The 15,122-nt window shown below is 36.8% G+C and overlaps 2 protein-coding genes across 5 annotated transcripts; both read right to left on the minus strand.

Annotated features, from left to right (window-relative positions):
- Positions 1-5: 5 nt before the first annotated feature.
- LOC105217656 (T-complex protein 1 subunit beta) lies at positions 6-2,904 on the minus strand. Its single transcript, XM_011192762.3, has 4 exons — positions 2,747-2,904; positions 1,495-2,184; positions 631-1,258; positions 6-560 (listed from the first exon to the last, which is right to left on the minus strand). Exons 1-4 carry the CDS (start codon positions 2,747-2,749, stop codon positions 274-276), a joined length of 1,608 nt encoding a protein of 535 aa, XP_011191064.1. The 5' UTR covers positions 2,750-2,904; the 3' UTR covers positions 6-273.
- A 650-nt stretch (positions 2,905-3,554) lies between these two features.
- On the minus strand, positions 3,555-14,437 carry LOC105217655 (nuclear pore complex protein Nup153). Of its 4 annotated transcripts, XM_011192759.3 has the most exons (8): positions 13,580-14,437; positions 12,964-13,335; positions 12,612-12,895; positions 7,777-12,406; positions 7,599-7,703; positions 7,094-7,165; positions 6,068-6,132; positions 5,194-5,528 (listed from the first exon to the last, which is right to left on the minus strand). In XM_011192759.3, exons 1-8 carry the CDS (start codon positions 13,706-13,708, stop codon positions 5,441-5,443), a joined length of 5,745 nt encoding a protein of 1,914 aa, XP_011191061.2. In that variant the 5' UTR covers positions 13,709-14,437; the 3' UTR covers positions 5,194-5,440. The 4 variants fall into 4 exon arrangements, with proteins under 4 accessions (XP_011191059.2, XP_011191060.2, XP_011191061.2 ...); XM_011192757.3 differs by lacking the exon at positions 6,068-6,132 and having other exon boundaries at positions 3,555-5,528; XM_011192761.3 differs by lacking the exon at positions 7,094-7,165.
- Positions 14,438-15,122: the final 685 nt, after the last annotated feature.

Raw genomic sequence — 15,122 nt, forward strand, 5'->3', positions numbered from 1 at the left:
TTCCGTTGTTATTTTCCAGTATTAACATATTTATTTTAAAAATCAGTATTTTTAATATAGTGAGATACAAGTCCGGAAACAAGAGCAGTGCTTACTCCGTTACATTGTGTTTCGAATTTCTTAATGAATTAGAACAGACAGCATTAAGCAGAGAGTGGGGGCCAATGTGATTTTTACGTTTTGCTTGTTAAATAAAGTGATTAGAACAAATAAGTAGTACATAGTTTTACTTTGCCAATGCAAGTAGTTTAATACAATAATAAAAAACTAAATCTAACAGTAACCACGGTCGGGTACACGCCGTCTTGGAGCACATCTTATGATATCGTCAACACGTAATATCATCTCGGCTGCCTCTGATGCGGACATTAATACCTGACGTTTAACAGCAAAAGACTCAGTAATTCCGAGTTCTTTCATATCACCTACTTTGCCCTTTTCCATATCCAAGCCAATGGAAGATTTACCCTGCGCGTGCGCAGCACGTAATTCGGATACCAGTTGTGCTGAATCATAACCGGCATTATCTGCAATAGCTGTGGGCAAAGCGAGTAAAGCTCCTGCAAATAATTAATTTCGGTTATTAATAATTATGTATTATCAAGGGGAAGAATTCAAAATTTTACTTACTGGCAAATGCTTCCATTGCAATTGCTTCTTTTCCGGCGGTTTCTCCTGCCTTTTTGAAAACCGCATTGGCCATTAGAGCTTCTGAGCAACCGCCACCATAGACGATGCGTGATTCCTTGACAGTAGCAGCGAGAACACAGAGAGCGTCATGCAATGATCGATCAGCTTCATCGATGATTTGTTGTGTTGCACCACGTATCACAACTGTACAAGCTTCGCCTAATTTCACTCCACTAAAGCGCAATAGTGTGTCCTCACCAATCATTACCTGCTCGATGACGTCACATTCACCTAGTTTGACTAGTGAAGGATTGTCAAAGGTGGAAACAATTTCACCCCCCGTAACTAGAGCTAAACGTTCGATTCCATCGAAATCAGCATGCTCAATAGCCATAACGCCGGCGTCCGCAAACAATTGCTCGGGGTAATTGTAGATTAGTTGACGATTAATGAACACGTTACAATTGTGGCTTAGGATCTTTTGCACCTTATCCTTCATTTTCTCTTTTTCGGCCAACTCTAAATCGGCAATTTTTGCCAAAGAGTCTACCTTGATGGTACTTCCGAATACCTTGATCTTGTCAGTGTCCATGGGTGTATTCGCAATTAGAATTTTCGCCTTTTCAATCTGCGTGACAGCGTGAATTTATAAATATTTATTAATAGAACTATAATTTTGTATAAAAATAAATTTTGTCGTATATTAACACGATGGCATTGCTTCAACATCAAACTCGTCAAAATGGCTGTGATATGGCTTACTATTGCAACATAATTCACAACCGTTTTGACGCATTAATGAGGAACATATTTCTTTAAAAATTCAATTCTCTTTAGGAACCCATATAAATATATGAAACTTACTCGTTGTGGTTGATGTACTCCTGGTTTTTTGTCTAATAGAAAACCATCATCCAAGAATGAGTCATCTAATGTGCCGCCGGTCTTCTTTATTATTTGAATTGCATGCAATTCTCCAGATCCTTTAAGTCGCAAAACCGCGTCCACAGCCAATTTTGAGAAGAACTCTTTATGATGATGCAATATTTTTGAGGACAACGTTGTCCGAGCAATGTTTAGTAGATCTTCTTTAAACTTGGCATCATTGGCTGAATTATCTTGTGAAGCTTGAATAAGAGCTTCACGTGCCACCTGAGTTGCCAAACGCCAGCCGGCTATAATAATTTGCGGGTGCAATTTTTGTTCCACCAATTTTTCTGCTTCCCTTAAAAGTTCAGCAGCGAGCACGGTAACTGAAGTGGTACCATCTCCAACCTCTTGATCTTGTACACGCGACATGTCTACCAATATTTTGGCAGCAGGGTTATCTACACCCACTGCGCGTAATATGGTGGCACCATCATTTGTAACTTCAACTTGGCCAGCGTTGCGACCATGCGCTACCAAAATCTTGTCCATGCCTTTAGGTCCCAAAGTGCTTTTTACGAGATCACCAATGGCAATGGCTCCTATGAAAGATGACAGGCGAGCCATTTCAGCCTTCTCTTCTTGCGCTTCGCTCTTCAGCACGCGCACAGGATTTAAAGACATTTCCTAAAATAATGTGGGTTTAGAAAATATTTCTTCATACTTTTAAAAGATCCACTACAATATAACCCTACTTTTCGAGCACAAGGTGCAAAAATTATATTCCCTTCTTGGGTAGTAATTATTTTAAATTGCAATTATTGTTACAAAAATCTTATGAAAACTAACATAAGCTTTTTATGTTTTTAGTCACCAATTAATTCTAATGTTTTTCATAACAGTAAAGCAATCTTCCAGAAACTTCGCTTTAAAATTAACAAGTCATTTTAGGTAACATTATACAAATACATCATAATAAACTATATTCAAAGCATATTAAATGATATTGCAATTAGTAGGTATCAAAATGTAGAGTCTTAAATGTGCACGTGCAGTAGACCGATTGCGATTCCTCATGTTAAAAGCTTTAGGCAATGCGTCTGTTTCATTGAGAAACACCCGGCACTATTTACAACATTTTACTATTCAGTAAACAACACAAATTAATTGCAATATACACATATTTGCTCTTCACATCATAAAAATAAGTTTTTAATTAATATTTCATAGTTTTTATGTATATTCTCACCATTTTTAGTGATTTTTAAAGTTTCTGTCTGCAGCAACACCCAAAAGAAGACAAATCGAAAAAAATAAAAATGGCGAATGAGTCAATGCTCCTCACGAGTGACACACACAACAACCATCGAATAGTGTTGCCGTTTTTTTCAATTTCCCAATTTTTATTGCTTTCTGATATGATAATACACATACAAATACATTTAAAAGAGAGAAATAATCAATTGCGATTTTTTTATAACATTTTTTGTATTCGTTATTGTGTATAAAGTGTATGTCAGGACTTATTAGAGTAATTTGGGGAAAAATATTTAATTTTGAGAAACGGTAACATTACTTGCCGAAATGCCACACTTATTTTGAAATTAATTGTAACGCGTTTATTAAATGATGTAATAGAATAAATTGTTCCTTGAAACGGTTTTGTATTACATTTAAATAAATGAAGAATTAATAGAATATAATAAATAGTAAGCATTAATTCGTTTCACGTTACAGGACAGAGTATTCTCGTGCATTGTTTATTTCAATAAGAGAAAATATTTACAAAACCATGATTGTGCGATATGAAGGTACTCTGTGACAATTATGTATGTCACTTCACTCATTTGCTATAACACTGGAACTGTATGCAATTAGCAAAAATTCAACTCCCTATGTTTTTTGAAAGGAAGAGTTTATGAATCACCCGCTTGAAATATGAAAAGTACTGTCCCTTATACACTTTTAAAAAATTGTTGACATCCAACTTTCAGAATATATTTGTAAAGACTGAATATATGTTTGTAAAAGAAGGAGTTTATAATTTCGACCGAATGCATCTTTGAAACAAAAATAAATTTATTAACAAGAAAAACATATCTTAAAACTAAATATGTGTATTATATTATCCCTATGCCCTGATCCCGTTGAAATAGGAACAGCACACTTCTTGGGCTATGCAAGATTTAAATAACTATAGTCAACTCGTAAATTTTGAATTAATTTAAAAATTCCCAGGATCTGACATCCAGCACCGGAAAAAAGAAAAACAAGTACGATCCAAAAATTCGCTTACATGTATGTACATTAATTTATTGTAGTTGTGAATTTTTAACGGTCTTCTGCGGATTAAAGTTTGTTTCTTTCCTGTTACAAAAACAAATTTCAGATAATTCAATTAGACTAAGATTTACAATTTTGTTAACACTCTTCAATTAGAAACGAATATTTATGTATCTTACAAAAGTAACAAAATATAATAATTGATTAAAAGCAAGTATGCATTAATAGAAGTATTTATATGTATTTATGGAGCTGTACTGGAGATGTCCTTCCATGTAATATCGCCAATTCCCGGGGACGAAATGTCAGCACACTAGTTGAATTCAAATTAAATATGAATAAAAACATATATTTTTTTAATGTAATCGGCTCAATTAAATTCGCAAAGGGAGTGACATAGATAAGTATATTATCAAAACAATATATATAATCTTGCGTAGGCTTATATCGAAATTTTGCCGTTTCTGTGTCACCTGAATCGCATCGTGTCATCTGGACATCTACATACTAGCTTTACAGTTGTAGTATTTTAGGTTCCCTTTATTACGATTTATGTATGAGTATACTACATTCACATTTCCTGAATTACTGCATGTTGAAAATTCTTTTTCTGATGTTATGTTTTTTATTTTCTAATTTATTCCTTTACCTATTATAACCTCATTATTAACTCTTAAATATTTTTTCTGCTTGATAATTTTTGTTTATACAGTATTAGAGTTCTTAAAATAGTAAATTGGTTAAAGTAACTTTTAGAAATCAATAATAATGTAATCTGTCACGTCCAATTCTGTCATTTACCAGCTTTAACTAATTGCAATTCAACAGCTGGTGGTCGTAGCAGAGCTTTAAGATTCAAGGTTAACATCTGTCGCAACAGTGGCGCTATTAAATTTGCTGATAATAAATGAGTTATAGACTTTTCGTCCAGGATTCAGTCGTTCATTTGCCATTGGCAAGGATTCTAATAACTCATTTTGCATGGTATTCAGTTCTGAGTTGTCTTGCCAGCAACGCATCAGACGATATTTATTAACCACTGGCTGTTTCGGTGACGGCGACGGCGGCGGGGACGACTGCAACAAATTATCATTTGATATTCCGGTCGTAGTTTTTACAGCGATTGATCTTCTTACTGGCACAGCACTTTTGAAATTTACTTTTCGATATTGGTTTGGCATGAATATTGGTGAATCTATTTTAACAGATGTTGCTATGGATGCATTGTAGTCCGGTTGGCTTCTATTAAAGTTATGTTGGATACGCATACTTCGCTTTACCAACCTTTTTCCAGAGATCTCTTGACCTGGAATTTCATGAATATGGCTGTCTTTATACAATTCTAATGGATTCCCTGTAATTGCATTATTTTGCCCAGTAATTGATGCTACATTGCAGGAACTTTGTGTACCATTGACGTCGATTTTACGAATATATTTATATTTATTTACTTTCATTTTGGGCATTATGCTTCTGCTTCTGTAATTATTATTATTAGTATTTGTTGCTTTACCCTCGCCGTTCTGCGTTGTTGCAGGAGTTCTATTGTTGTTGATATTTTTGTCTTGACCGTTCCTCTGTCTCGACCGTTGTATTTGTCCCGTCAGTTGGTTTTGGTGTTGGTCCACGCCGTTAATGGCGTCTGTGTTTATAAATTGCTCTACCGTGGTGGGAGCCGCCTTGCCGGTTGACGGATTTTTCGCCGAGCCTGCATAGCAACCGGGGCGCTTGACGCTGAAGGTGTTGGCCTGCAGATTGGAAAATTCAAAATCATTATTATAACCGTTTTAAATATTTCACATGTACAAAAAAATTTCACTTCTGCTCGAGGAATACATACTATAATAGTCAGCTATTATTTATCTTCATTTACTTTACTTCATTACTTAGATATTAAATTTGACATTTCAAAATTATACAAAATTGTTATGTCCCTGCTTAAAATCTCGTATTTGGTACATATATTCATTTGCAAAGGAAAGTGGTAAGTGGACTGGACTGATATAAATGAATGAAACGAAAAGTAAAATTATTTACAATACTGCCAAGTCAAAAAACACAAATAAACGCAAAAACACGATGTCATGACATAATGACTTTCAATCAAACGCAAATGCACGAAACGAAACACAATTAGTACAAAGTTAGTGGATGCAGTTGGGTGAATATTATTTAGCGGTGGTTACAATGTCCTTTCCTGTAGCAGTAGTATACCTTTTTTCTATATTTTTTGTTTTCAAATTAGGTGCGAGTTGTCTTTTGAATATGACATCACTGCTATACTTACGCAAAAATATTGCTTGAAGCAGGCGCAGTGCCTGCGTTAAATTGGAAAGGTGCGTTCGGTGTGGCCTGTAAAAGAAGTTAAATCAATTTTTACTCTATTTTGTTTTCAATTTCATATTTATACATTTCCAAACAAATAAAATTTCGAAAAATACAAAAAATACTACTAGTATTTTGAGGAATATGATAGGATATTTATTCTCTTAATCAATGGTTTATTAGTTACAAAACTATGGGTATATGGAATAATGAATGCCCTACAACTGTCGGACTAGTCCGATATTACTTTTGATAATATGAGGGGTTGTGGTGAGTTCGAATTAGAAAGAACAGTGAAAATGTATTCATTATAAATTGACAGCAGAAAATAGGTTTAAAATTATGTATAAAAGAATTTTTAAATTGCGTCAAGTGCATTAATATATTTAAGGAACATGAAAATATTTTTCAATGACTAGTTGCAATAAACTTATTTTACACTACGAAGTCAACTCTAAATGTAAAGATTATTGTTAATACAAATTATAAATTCATGCATTTTTCGTGAAACATGTCATACAATATTTTATATACAAATCAGAAGAATTTGCAGTGCAGGCTTTTAGCTATTTTTGGTTTTCTTTTTCTTACTAATTGGATTTAATTGTTATGCACATACATAAACGCAAAATGTTAAGTATTGAAAGTATAGGTGCCCATGATTAATAAATTATATACATATATGTATTGCAAATGTAAGATTCAAAGACTTTTTGATTTTAGTTAGTTCTCAATGACGTTAAGATCAGTATGTGTTTAATTAATTTTATTTACAGTATTTATGAATGTAAGTTATTTATTGTTTACCTAAAACTGAGTTTACTTCTAGTTTATTAAAATTACCAAGTATAGAAACATGCTACCTTGAAAAGTAAACTTTAATATTATATGTAAAACAAGCCCTTATGGTGGTATGTGAGTGAAATGGATGATGCCATGTGAAAAAAGCTCTTTCTTAAAATATAAAAAGCCTCAAATTCAACTTTACCTCTACAGCCCCACTACTAAAATTGAAAACCGGCGCTGGTGGTGTTGCTCCGAATTGAAAAGGTTTAGCCGCCTTTTATTCATGTCATAGTTTTATTGAAGCCCGATTTATCAAGTCAATACCAACAATGTACATACAGATTAATTTGAAGATATCCGTTATAGCACACGAGATTTGAAGTACAAATTAATACAAATGCAATCAATACCAAGTTGCCATACGAAGATGCGATAATGAATTCACAAATCACAGTTCAATACCAGAATGCAAATTACATTGAAAATTGAAATTGGAAAAACAAGAATAAAGAATAATTAAAGTTTATCTACATAAAATAGTTGAATTAGTCGTAATTATAAAAAAGATACGAAATTTTCTACAAGTAAACAGAAATACTATTATACATATAATATATACACATTACTGCTACCTCTACTACTATAGAGAATTTATTAAAAATATTGTCTGGTAAAAATTAGAAATTTAATTAAGATATTAAACTTACATCACTGGAGGAACCGGTGAAGTTAAAAGCAGGCGCATTCGAAGCAGTGAAATTGAATGCTGGTTTAGCCGCCGCATTCGCTTGCATTCCAAAACTGAAGCCGCTCTATAAACGATGAGCAACAAATTCATGTTTAAAATTCATCATTAATTAATTAAAATAAAGCAAATGAACCTACATTTGATCCGACTTGAGAACTGTTTCCGCCGAAATTGAAGGCCGGTTCGGATTTCTTTGGTGCGGATGCACCGTCGCCACCGGTGTTCGATGTTGTAGAGCCGAAACTTCCAAAAGTTGCCGAACTGGCGGTGCCAAAGGTCGGAGTGTTGTTGGAGGTGTTGTTTCCAGTATTTCCAAAGGTTGGAGGAGCGCCGAATGCAGATGGTGCAGCTGAGACGCTGCCAAAGAGATTTGGCGTTGTTTGTGTGGCCGGTATTGTGTTGGAAGTGTTAGCTCCAAACATTGTGCTTGGTCTCACTGCAGAACCATTGGCTGCCGCACTACCAAAAGTAGAGTTCGCGCCCGAAGTTGTGCCGCTGCTAGCCAAATTTCCAAACATTGAGCCACCAGCCCCTGCCGTTGATGGAGCAGCAGCAGAAGCGAAACTACCAAATACAGGTTTGGCAGTCTCACTTGTATTCTGTGTGCCGGAATTGATAGCGGGAGCTCCGAATGCGAATCCACCTTTCGGCCAACCGGTAGCTGGTGCTGGTGCTGATGCAACTACGTTGCCACTTGTCGTTGTATTGCTCAATGTACCTTGTGTGGTGGCATTTGATGTCGATGAACCAAAAACAAAAGGCGCACCGGCGGTGGTTTTGTTACTTGAATCGCCACTCCCAGCACTTCCAAAAATCATTGTCGCTGAAGCAATGGGCTTGGATTCTCCACTGATAGTTGATGCAACATTCTGGTTTACTGACCCGAAAAGATTTGCTGAAGAGGGAGCAGTGGATGATGAAATCGGTGTAGCTGAGGTAGTAGTTGTTTTGGTCGATAAACTGCTTTCACCGAACGTACCAAAAACATTTTTGGGCGCAGTGGACAATGTAGAGTTCGCTGTACTGGGCGTCGGTGTAATAGCAGCTGAAGCTCCGGAAATAGTAGTAGGGGAGCTGAAGGTTCCAAAAATTGGTTTGGCGGCCGTGGATGCTGAGGCTGAGGCAGGCCCTGCAGCACCGCTGCCGAAACTGAAGCCCACTGTAGGCTTTGAGAAGGCCGAAGGAGTTGTTGTTGATGTTATTTTAGATGACGTTTTTGACTCTGTTGCTTGTGTTGTCGAGGTAGTATTGCTCCCAAAACTGAACATTGGTTTAACGGTTGCGGTCGACAATGATGTAGTTGTTGTCGCTGATGGTTCACTAATTTGAGTTGTGGGAGTTGAGGCGCCAAAAGCAAATGTTGTTGAGCTTGTCGTAGTACTTTTTGCTGCAGTTGCTGTACCTGTGCCGAATGAGAATCCACTAGTTGATTGAGGTGCTGTAGGTGCTTTGCTAGTACCGAAAGCAAAGCCCCCAGTCGCAGGTTTACTAGTCAATGAATCATTAGAGTTGGATTGTTGCTTAGATTCACCTACAATAGCATTGACAGTAGTTGTTGCTGGAGCGCCAAAACCGAATTTGGCAGCTGGAGCTGGTGATGATGTCATCGTAGATGTAGCGGTGCTTGCTGGTACGCCAAATTGGAAGTTCGGTTTAGTACTAAGTTCATTACTTTCAGGAATGGCGCTTGAGCCAAACTTAAAACCACTTATATTTGTCTCAGTTGGTTTCTTTGTAGAATTATTGCCGCTATCAGCGACATCCTTGTTCTCAGTGTTTTTGCTAGCAACATCTTTTTCACTTGTCGCAGGAGTTGATTTTATGCCAAATGTAAAGCTAGTTCCTACGGATGGTGGCTGGATTGTGGACTGTGCATTGCTTTCCTCAGTCTTCTGATTAGATCCGGCTACTGATATCTTTACTGCGCCGATATCTGAAGTCGTTGTTCCATTTACACTTGAACCAAAGCCAAAGGTGAATTTTGATGATGCGGCTGAGCCGAATGTGAACGTAGGACCATTGTCAGGAAAATCGGATGTTGTTGTACCAGGTTTGGCTTGTTCACAACAAACGCATTTATTGCGAGCGGCATCATTTCGTGTCATACAAGCATCACATTCCCACTTAGCTGACATTTGAGATGCAGCAATTGATTTGAAACCCGAATCCGGTTGAGCAGTTGATTGACCGGAAGACTTGTTATCAACATTACTGAAACCAAATTTAAATGTTGCTTTTATAGTGTTTGTTGCAGACCCAGTTTTACTGATATCCTCGCTGCCTGGCTTCTTTGTCTGACAAGCAATACATTCACTGCAATCGGATTTGTTGTTTATAAGGCAAGTTGGGCATTCCCATGTGTTGGCTTTTGGTTTAAATGCTTCACCAAATGAATTCGACTGCCATTTACTTGCGCTCAAGCTGGTGGACTCTGGAGCACCTTTACGCGCAGTCTCACATGCGACACATTTATCAGCTTGTTTTTTATTTCGTATCATACAAACGTCGCACTCCCACTCAACCGAAGATTTTTTGAATTGAGCGCTTAAAGTTAAAGAGTTCTCAGTTAGAGGTGCTTTAGAAGTGTCTGTGACCGTCGGTGGAAGCGTTGATGCTTTTGTACGAGGAGTTTCGCAAGCCACGCATTTATCTACATCACTCTCATTACGAATCAAACACGTGTTGCATTCCCACTTATTGTTTGCGGCTTTCTTGAACTGATCACCAAACCCAATTGTGGTCTCTTTAGTTAGATTGCTTGAGCTTGAAGTAATTTCGTTTGCAATTGTCGGCAAAACGAAGGGTTTCTTCAGCGCATCAAGCACACTACCGCTTTTCAGTTGGGATGCTATAGTTTTACCACTTTGTACTTCCATTTTCGCTTGTGCATCAGATACGTTTGCAATATCTTCAAAGTTTAAAGCACTTGGCGGACTGAATGTGTATTTTTTAGTAACTGTATTGGAGTTTTGTTGTGGCGAACCATTCGCATCAAAACATTCGAAAGTCAGTGGTGCTGAAAATTTGAAGTTCATTTTATTTCCTGTAGCGAATGATTTATCATCCCCAACTATTGACTTGACCTCCGCTATGTGATTGGTGCGTTTTGTAGCGTCAATTTTGTTACTATCTGCACTAAATTTGAATGGTGTTGTATTAGTGAAAACACTCTTATTGTTAGTGCCGCCGACGACTGTACTCTTTTCGATTGCCAATTGTGATTTGGGCAAGTTGTCGGACTTATGGCTATCAAGAGGCATTGATATTTGAGCCTTTGGTAGAGCTATGTCAAACTTTGGCACCGATTGCATAAGCGGAAATGCTATATTAGGCAAATTGATTGGCGGTGGTGCCTCGTCTGCTTCAAGATTTATAGCGTTCTTCGAGGCTGTAACACGACCAGATGACCGAACTTTGCTTTTTATTTTATTGGTGTGTTGCTGCTGTTGCTGTCGACCTTGTGGGGTCTCCTTATCGACCGAATTGTTTTCGTTTGATATGGGTAGCTTATATTCACCGCTCCTGACAATTGCTCGTGTGGCACTATCACTGCTTTGCATTGTAATTTGCCGTGAACGTTCGGTGGTGCTTTGCATCTTTTTCATTTGTAACAACTGTGACATCGACGGTACTTGCAATTCCTTTACAGGTGGTGGTATAGTTGCATTCTTGATTGTTGGCTGCAAGGTAACAGCCGGCCGCGAGTAAGGTGTACGCACTTGCGCAAGACGCATTGCACGCGACGCTTGTAGGTCAGTTTCATTTAAACGCGTTTTAGCTTGTGGAAGTATTTGTAGATTTGCCTTGACGCTCGTATTGGCCATCTTCTTAGCCTCGCTTAATGGAGTGGCAAAATCATTTATCAAGTCTAATATTCGTTTAGCTGTACTGGAAATGGCAGAAGTGTTTTCTATACCATTGTTGCCCTGACCACTTAATGCATTAGACCCGCCAGTGTTCGCAATAAGCGAATTATTCGACGAGGATAGTGTCGATAAACTCGAAGTGGGACGAATTATGGTTGGTGTAATGTTACAAATTCTGTTCGACCCAGCACCTGAATTGTATTTCTTGTAGGCTGCTGCGCCTCCATAAGTCGTTTTCCCCTTGTAGAACGGTGAGAATGTGTTTAGCAATCTACTATCGCTTAGTGCCGACGTACTGCCATATATAGAAGCATTAAATTGACGTCTATTTAAAGATGTCAAAGACAAAGTAGAATTATTTAGAACATTAGACGATTCGGCACATTGTGCTCCGCCAGAAAAAAGTGATTTGCGGCCTTCTAAATGAGAATAAAAATTTATGCTATTCCCAAACGAAGAAGTTCGGCTCTTGTTTCCGTTTTGGCTATTTAAGTTGGACATATTAAATAGACCAGTTTTACGTTGCCCCAAATTTGTGATATTGGGTAACTCAGAATTATTGCCGACGCAGTCTTCACCGCTTTCCGAAGACGATTCAGCATCTGCATTGCTCTCCTCAGGCAACTCTATACCGTTCAGCTTTTGCTTCTTACTGCTTACAACTGTTGATGTATTTCCATTTAAATTACGCCTCCCTTTCGCATCCGAAAATGTTGGTTGTTGGGCTCTATTGAGAGTCTCAACATCAGTAACAATTGTTGAAGTGTTCGCTGACGGAATGTCTGCTCCCAGTTTTTTCGCATCCAAAATACCACCAATAGATTGGCGTTTAAAATTGGAAAACTCCATCTGCTCTTTAGCTGCCAACGAAGTTGTTGGTAGATGCAACGTTCTTCTTGAGCTGTAAATATATATCTCTTAACGTATCAACATTCTCATTTTATGCCCTATTACAGGAAATATTTAAGATTTAAGTATTAAAATAAAAATTGAAAAACACAACTATTAACGTGGAAAATAAATAACTTTTCATGTTAGGGAAAATATTTTTTTTACAAAGTTATAAATTATTACTTTCAAGTTTTATGTAATATCTTTTCTATTACCTTATTCCAGTAATGCTGTCCATTTGTTTTTCATTAACATTCATTCTATTTGTAATTGTATCTTTAGGTTTAACTTCGGGTACATATGCTGTACTAAATTGGGACGTTACTGTTTGTGGTGTATTTACGTTGCTATTTACATTTGCCTCGGTGAAATTACTTATCATGTACGAAGGTGTGGGCTTGGCCAATACACTATCTATAGAATGGCTGATGATATTTCTATGATTATTGCCGACCGCAGGAGTAGAAGCTATTAAGGGCTGATGATGAACACTAGAAACCTAGATTTGAACAAAATATTTAAATTAATCAAAATTAAAATAGAAGGTGCAAAAATAAGTGGTCTTACATCAAAACTTATCCGTGATCGTTTACTAGGTGGCTCGTTAACAAATTCCGATTTTGCAGACCGAAGGGATCTTGCTTTCGGGAAATCGTCTTCACTATTGTTATCAGTATCATCTTCGTCTGAGTCTTTGTTGACTTTATCAAAGTTTTCCTTATAATCTCTATGAGAAAAAGTTTCATTTTCATTTGTGTTTCTATTGTCATCATCATATTCCTCATCCTCTTCAATTTCTAAACGGCGGCGACGCCGTCCGGCTCCTAAATTGGGGCTTCCATTTAATGAATCATTATTTCGTGTTGATGGTGAAAACCATTTTGAAAAACTGCTAGGGATTATGCTAGATACTCGCGATTTTACTTTCCCAATGATCGACTGAAATGGCAATACAAACATTTATGAATATAAGTTTTGATTGAATGTAGAAATGTCTGAATTTTATATATGAAAGAAATTTCTAGGTATCCAGTTAGTTGGAAATAAGGAATTCACCAATATTACTTAGAGGTCAAAGACGCTGTTTGCTTGTGCTTATAAAAAAAATTTCATTTACTATTAGTTATTTATTTATTACTTTATAAAATTCAATCAGTTAGTGGTTTATAAGCACTGTACTCACGTTGTTCGCTGAGCCCGCCAGATCATCTAAGGTGTCATCGTCATTGTTGCTGCTGTCATTTTTTTTTACTTTCTGCATTATGTCTTTCCTTTGCGCCGTGTTTCGACCGTCTTCGTACTCTGCTGACATAGCTAGGACAAACTCGACAGCAGGGGACCACTACTTTTTTATTAAAAAATATGCTCGCTGAAGCCACAATTCCAATGCATTAACATATGCATGCACTCAATTTCTTTTATACAATCATACATACGTCTTAATGACGAGAATTTTTACGTTTTGTAACAGATTTTGGCAAATATAACTTATTTAACTATACCATTCACTTTTTATTTACTTTTGTAATAAACTACAGTTTGTGATTCTCGGATCAAATTTTCCTTATTAAACTTCTTCATAGTAGTAACATAAAATAAGTAAGGCCTCTGTCGCTCCGAGGACAGCGCTGCTCTTGCGGCACGTTACTTCAGACTTCCCTTCAACAAGCAGTAATCCGTTTTCTCACTTGCTCATGAATGCAATATATACGTTCATCACATGTATTGCACTCTTTTTCTCAAGCACATTCCAATTGAAACTTCTTTCCGTCGTTTTCTATTCGATGTTTTCGCTGTCACCGTCCCCACCAATTTTTACCACTTTTCCACATTTATCAGCCAGACATTAATTTTTCAATTAAAGTTTTATACCGCCTTCACCTCAAAATTAAATTCACTTTGACTACGTCTAATTAGTAATATTCTTCTGAAGATTTTGCAATAATTTTGAACCGAGAAGAATCAATGAAAATATAGTTTTTTACATTTTCCGCGGAACCACGATGAAAGAAACAACGACGTTTAGAAACGCAAACGCGTGAGTACGAACAAGAATAAACGAAAAACGAACAACGAACAAGCAACGAGTCAAAGATCAAGTCGTTGAAATCAAACGAATCGGTAAGTTATTTAACGAAAAGAAATGGCGGTAATCTGCAGAGTTGTAGTAAGCGACAGCTACGAAAACTTAAATATGATTAATTAAGAATTATATATATTTCTTATTAAAAAATAAAACTGATAAATCTGAATATGTTATATGTTTGTACTTGTATGTTAGATATAAACCCAATAGTATATAAAAGGTGTGCTCAAAAATTCAAAATAGCGGGAATTTTAAAATTTCGCGGGTTGGCGAGTCCAATTGTCAAACCTTTTTTGTTTTGTTGATATACATTTCCCTGAAGTGCGATACAATTTTCAGCTGTATTCATTCCTTATTTTGTTTGTTGCAGCCGCTAAGCTGCGCTAAAGTTAGGCACAGAGAAAAAGTTAGACATTGTTTTATGAGCTGACTATTTTCGTTTGTTGGAAGATGGATCAACGTATTTGTATAAAATTTTGCGTAAAAAATGAAATAAAGTGTAACAAAGTGTATGAAATGTTAACAAAGGCCTATGGAGAGTCTGCTATGAGTAAAACAAGAGTTTACGAGTGGTATAAGCGTTTCCAAAAGGGCCGAGAAGACGTTGAAGATGGCGAGCGGCCCGGACGCCCCAGCACAT

The sequence above is a fragment of the Zeugodacus cucurbitae genome, chromosome 5 (genome assembly GCF_028554725.1).
Source record: "Zeugodacus cucurbitae isolate PBARC_wt_2022May chromosome 5, idZeuCucr1.2, whole genome shotgun sequence".
Classification (NCBI taxonomy): Eukaryota; Metazoa; Arthropoda; class Insecta; order Diptera; family Tephritidae; genus Zeugodacus; species Zeugodacus cucurbitae.

Bases quoted from the DNA above. Each gene is read 5' to 3' on its own strand.
- LOC105217656 (XM_011192762.3), bottom strand. The intron at 1,259-1,494 runs GTAAGTTTCATA...GCTGTCACGCAG, and splicing joins GAGTACATCAACCACAACGA to ATTGAAAAGGCGAAAATTCT. The intron at 561-630 runs GTAAGTAAAATT...AATTATTTGCAG, and splicing joins TGCAATGGAAGCATTTGCCA to GAGCTTTACTCGCTTTGCCC.
- LOC105217655 (XM_011192757.3), bottom strand. From the start codon at position 13,708: ATGTCAGCAGAGTACGAAGACGGTCGAAACACGGCGCAAAGGAAAGAC. The intron at 12,407-12,611 runs GTAATAGAAAAG...ATATATTTACAG, and splicing joins GACAGCATTACTGGAATAAG to CTCAAGAAGAACGTTGCATC. The intron at 7,166-7,598 runs GTAAGTTTAATA...CATGAATAAAAG, and splicing joins TCACCGGTTCCTCCAGTGAT to GCGGCTAAACCTTTTCAATT.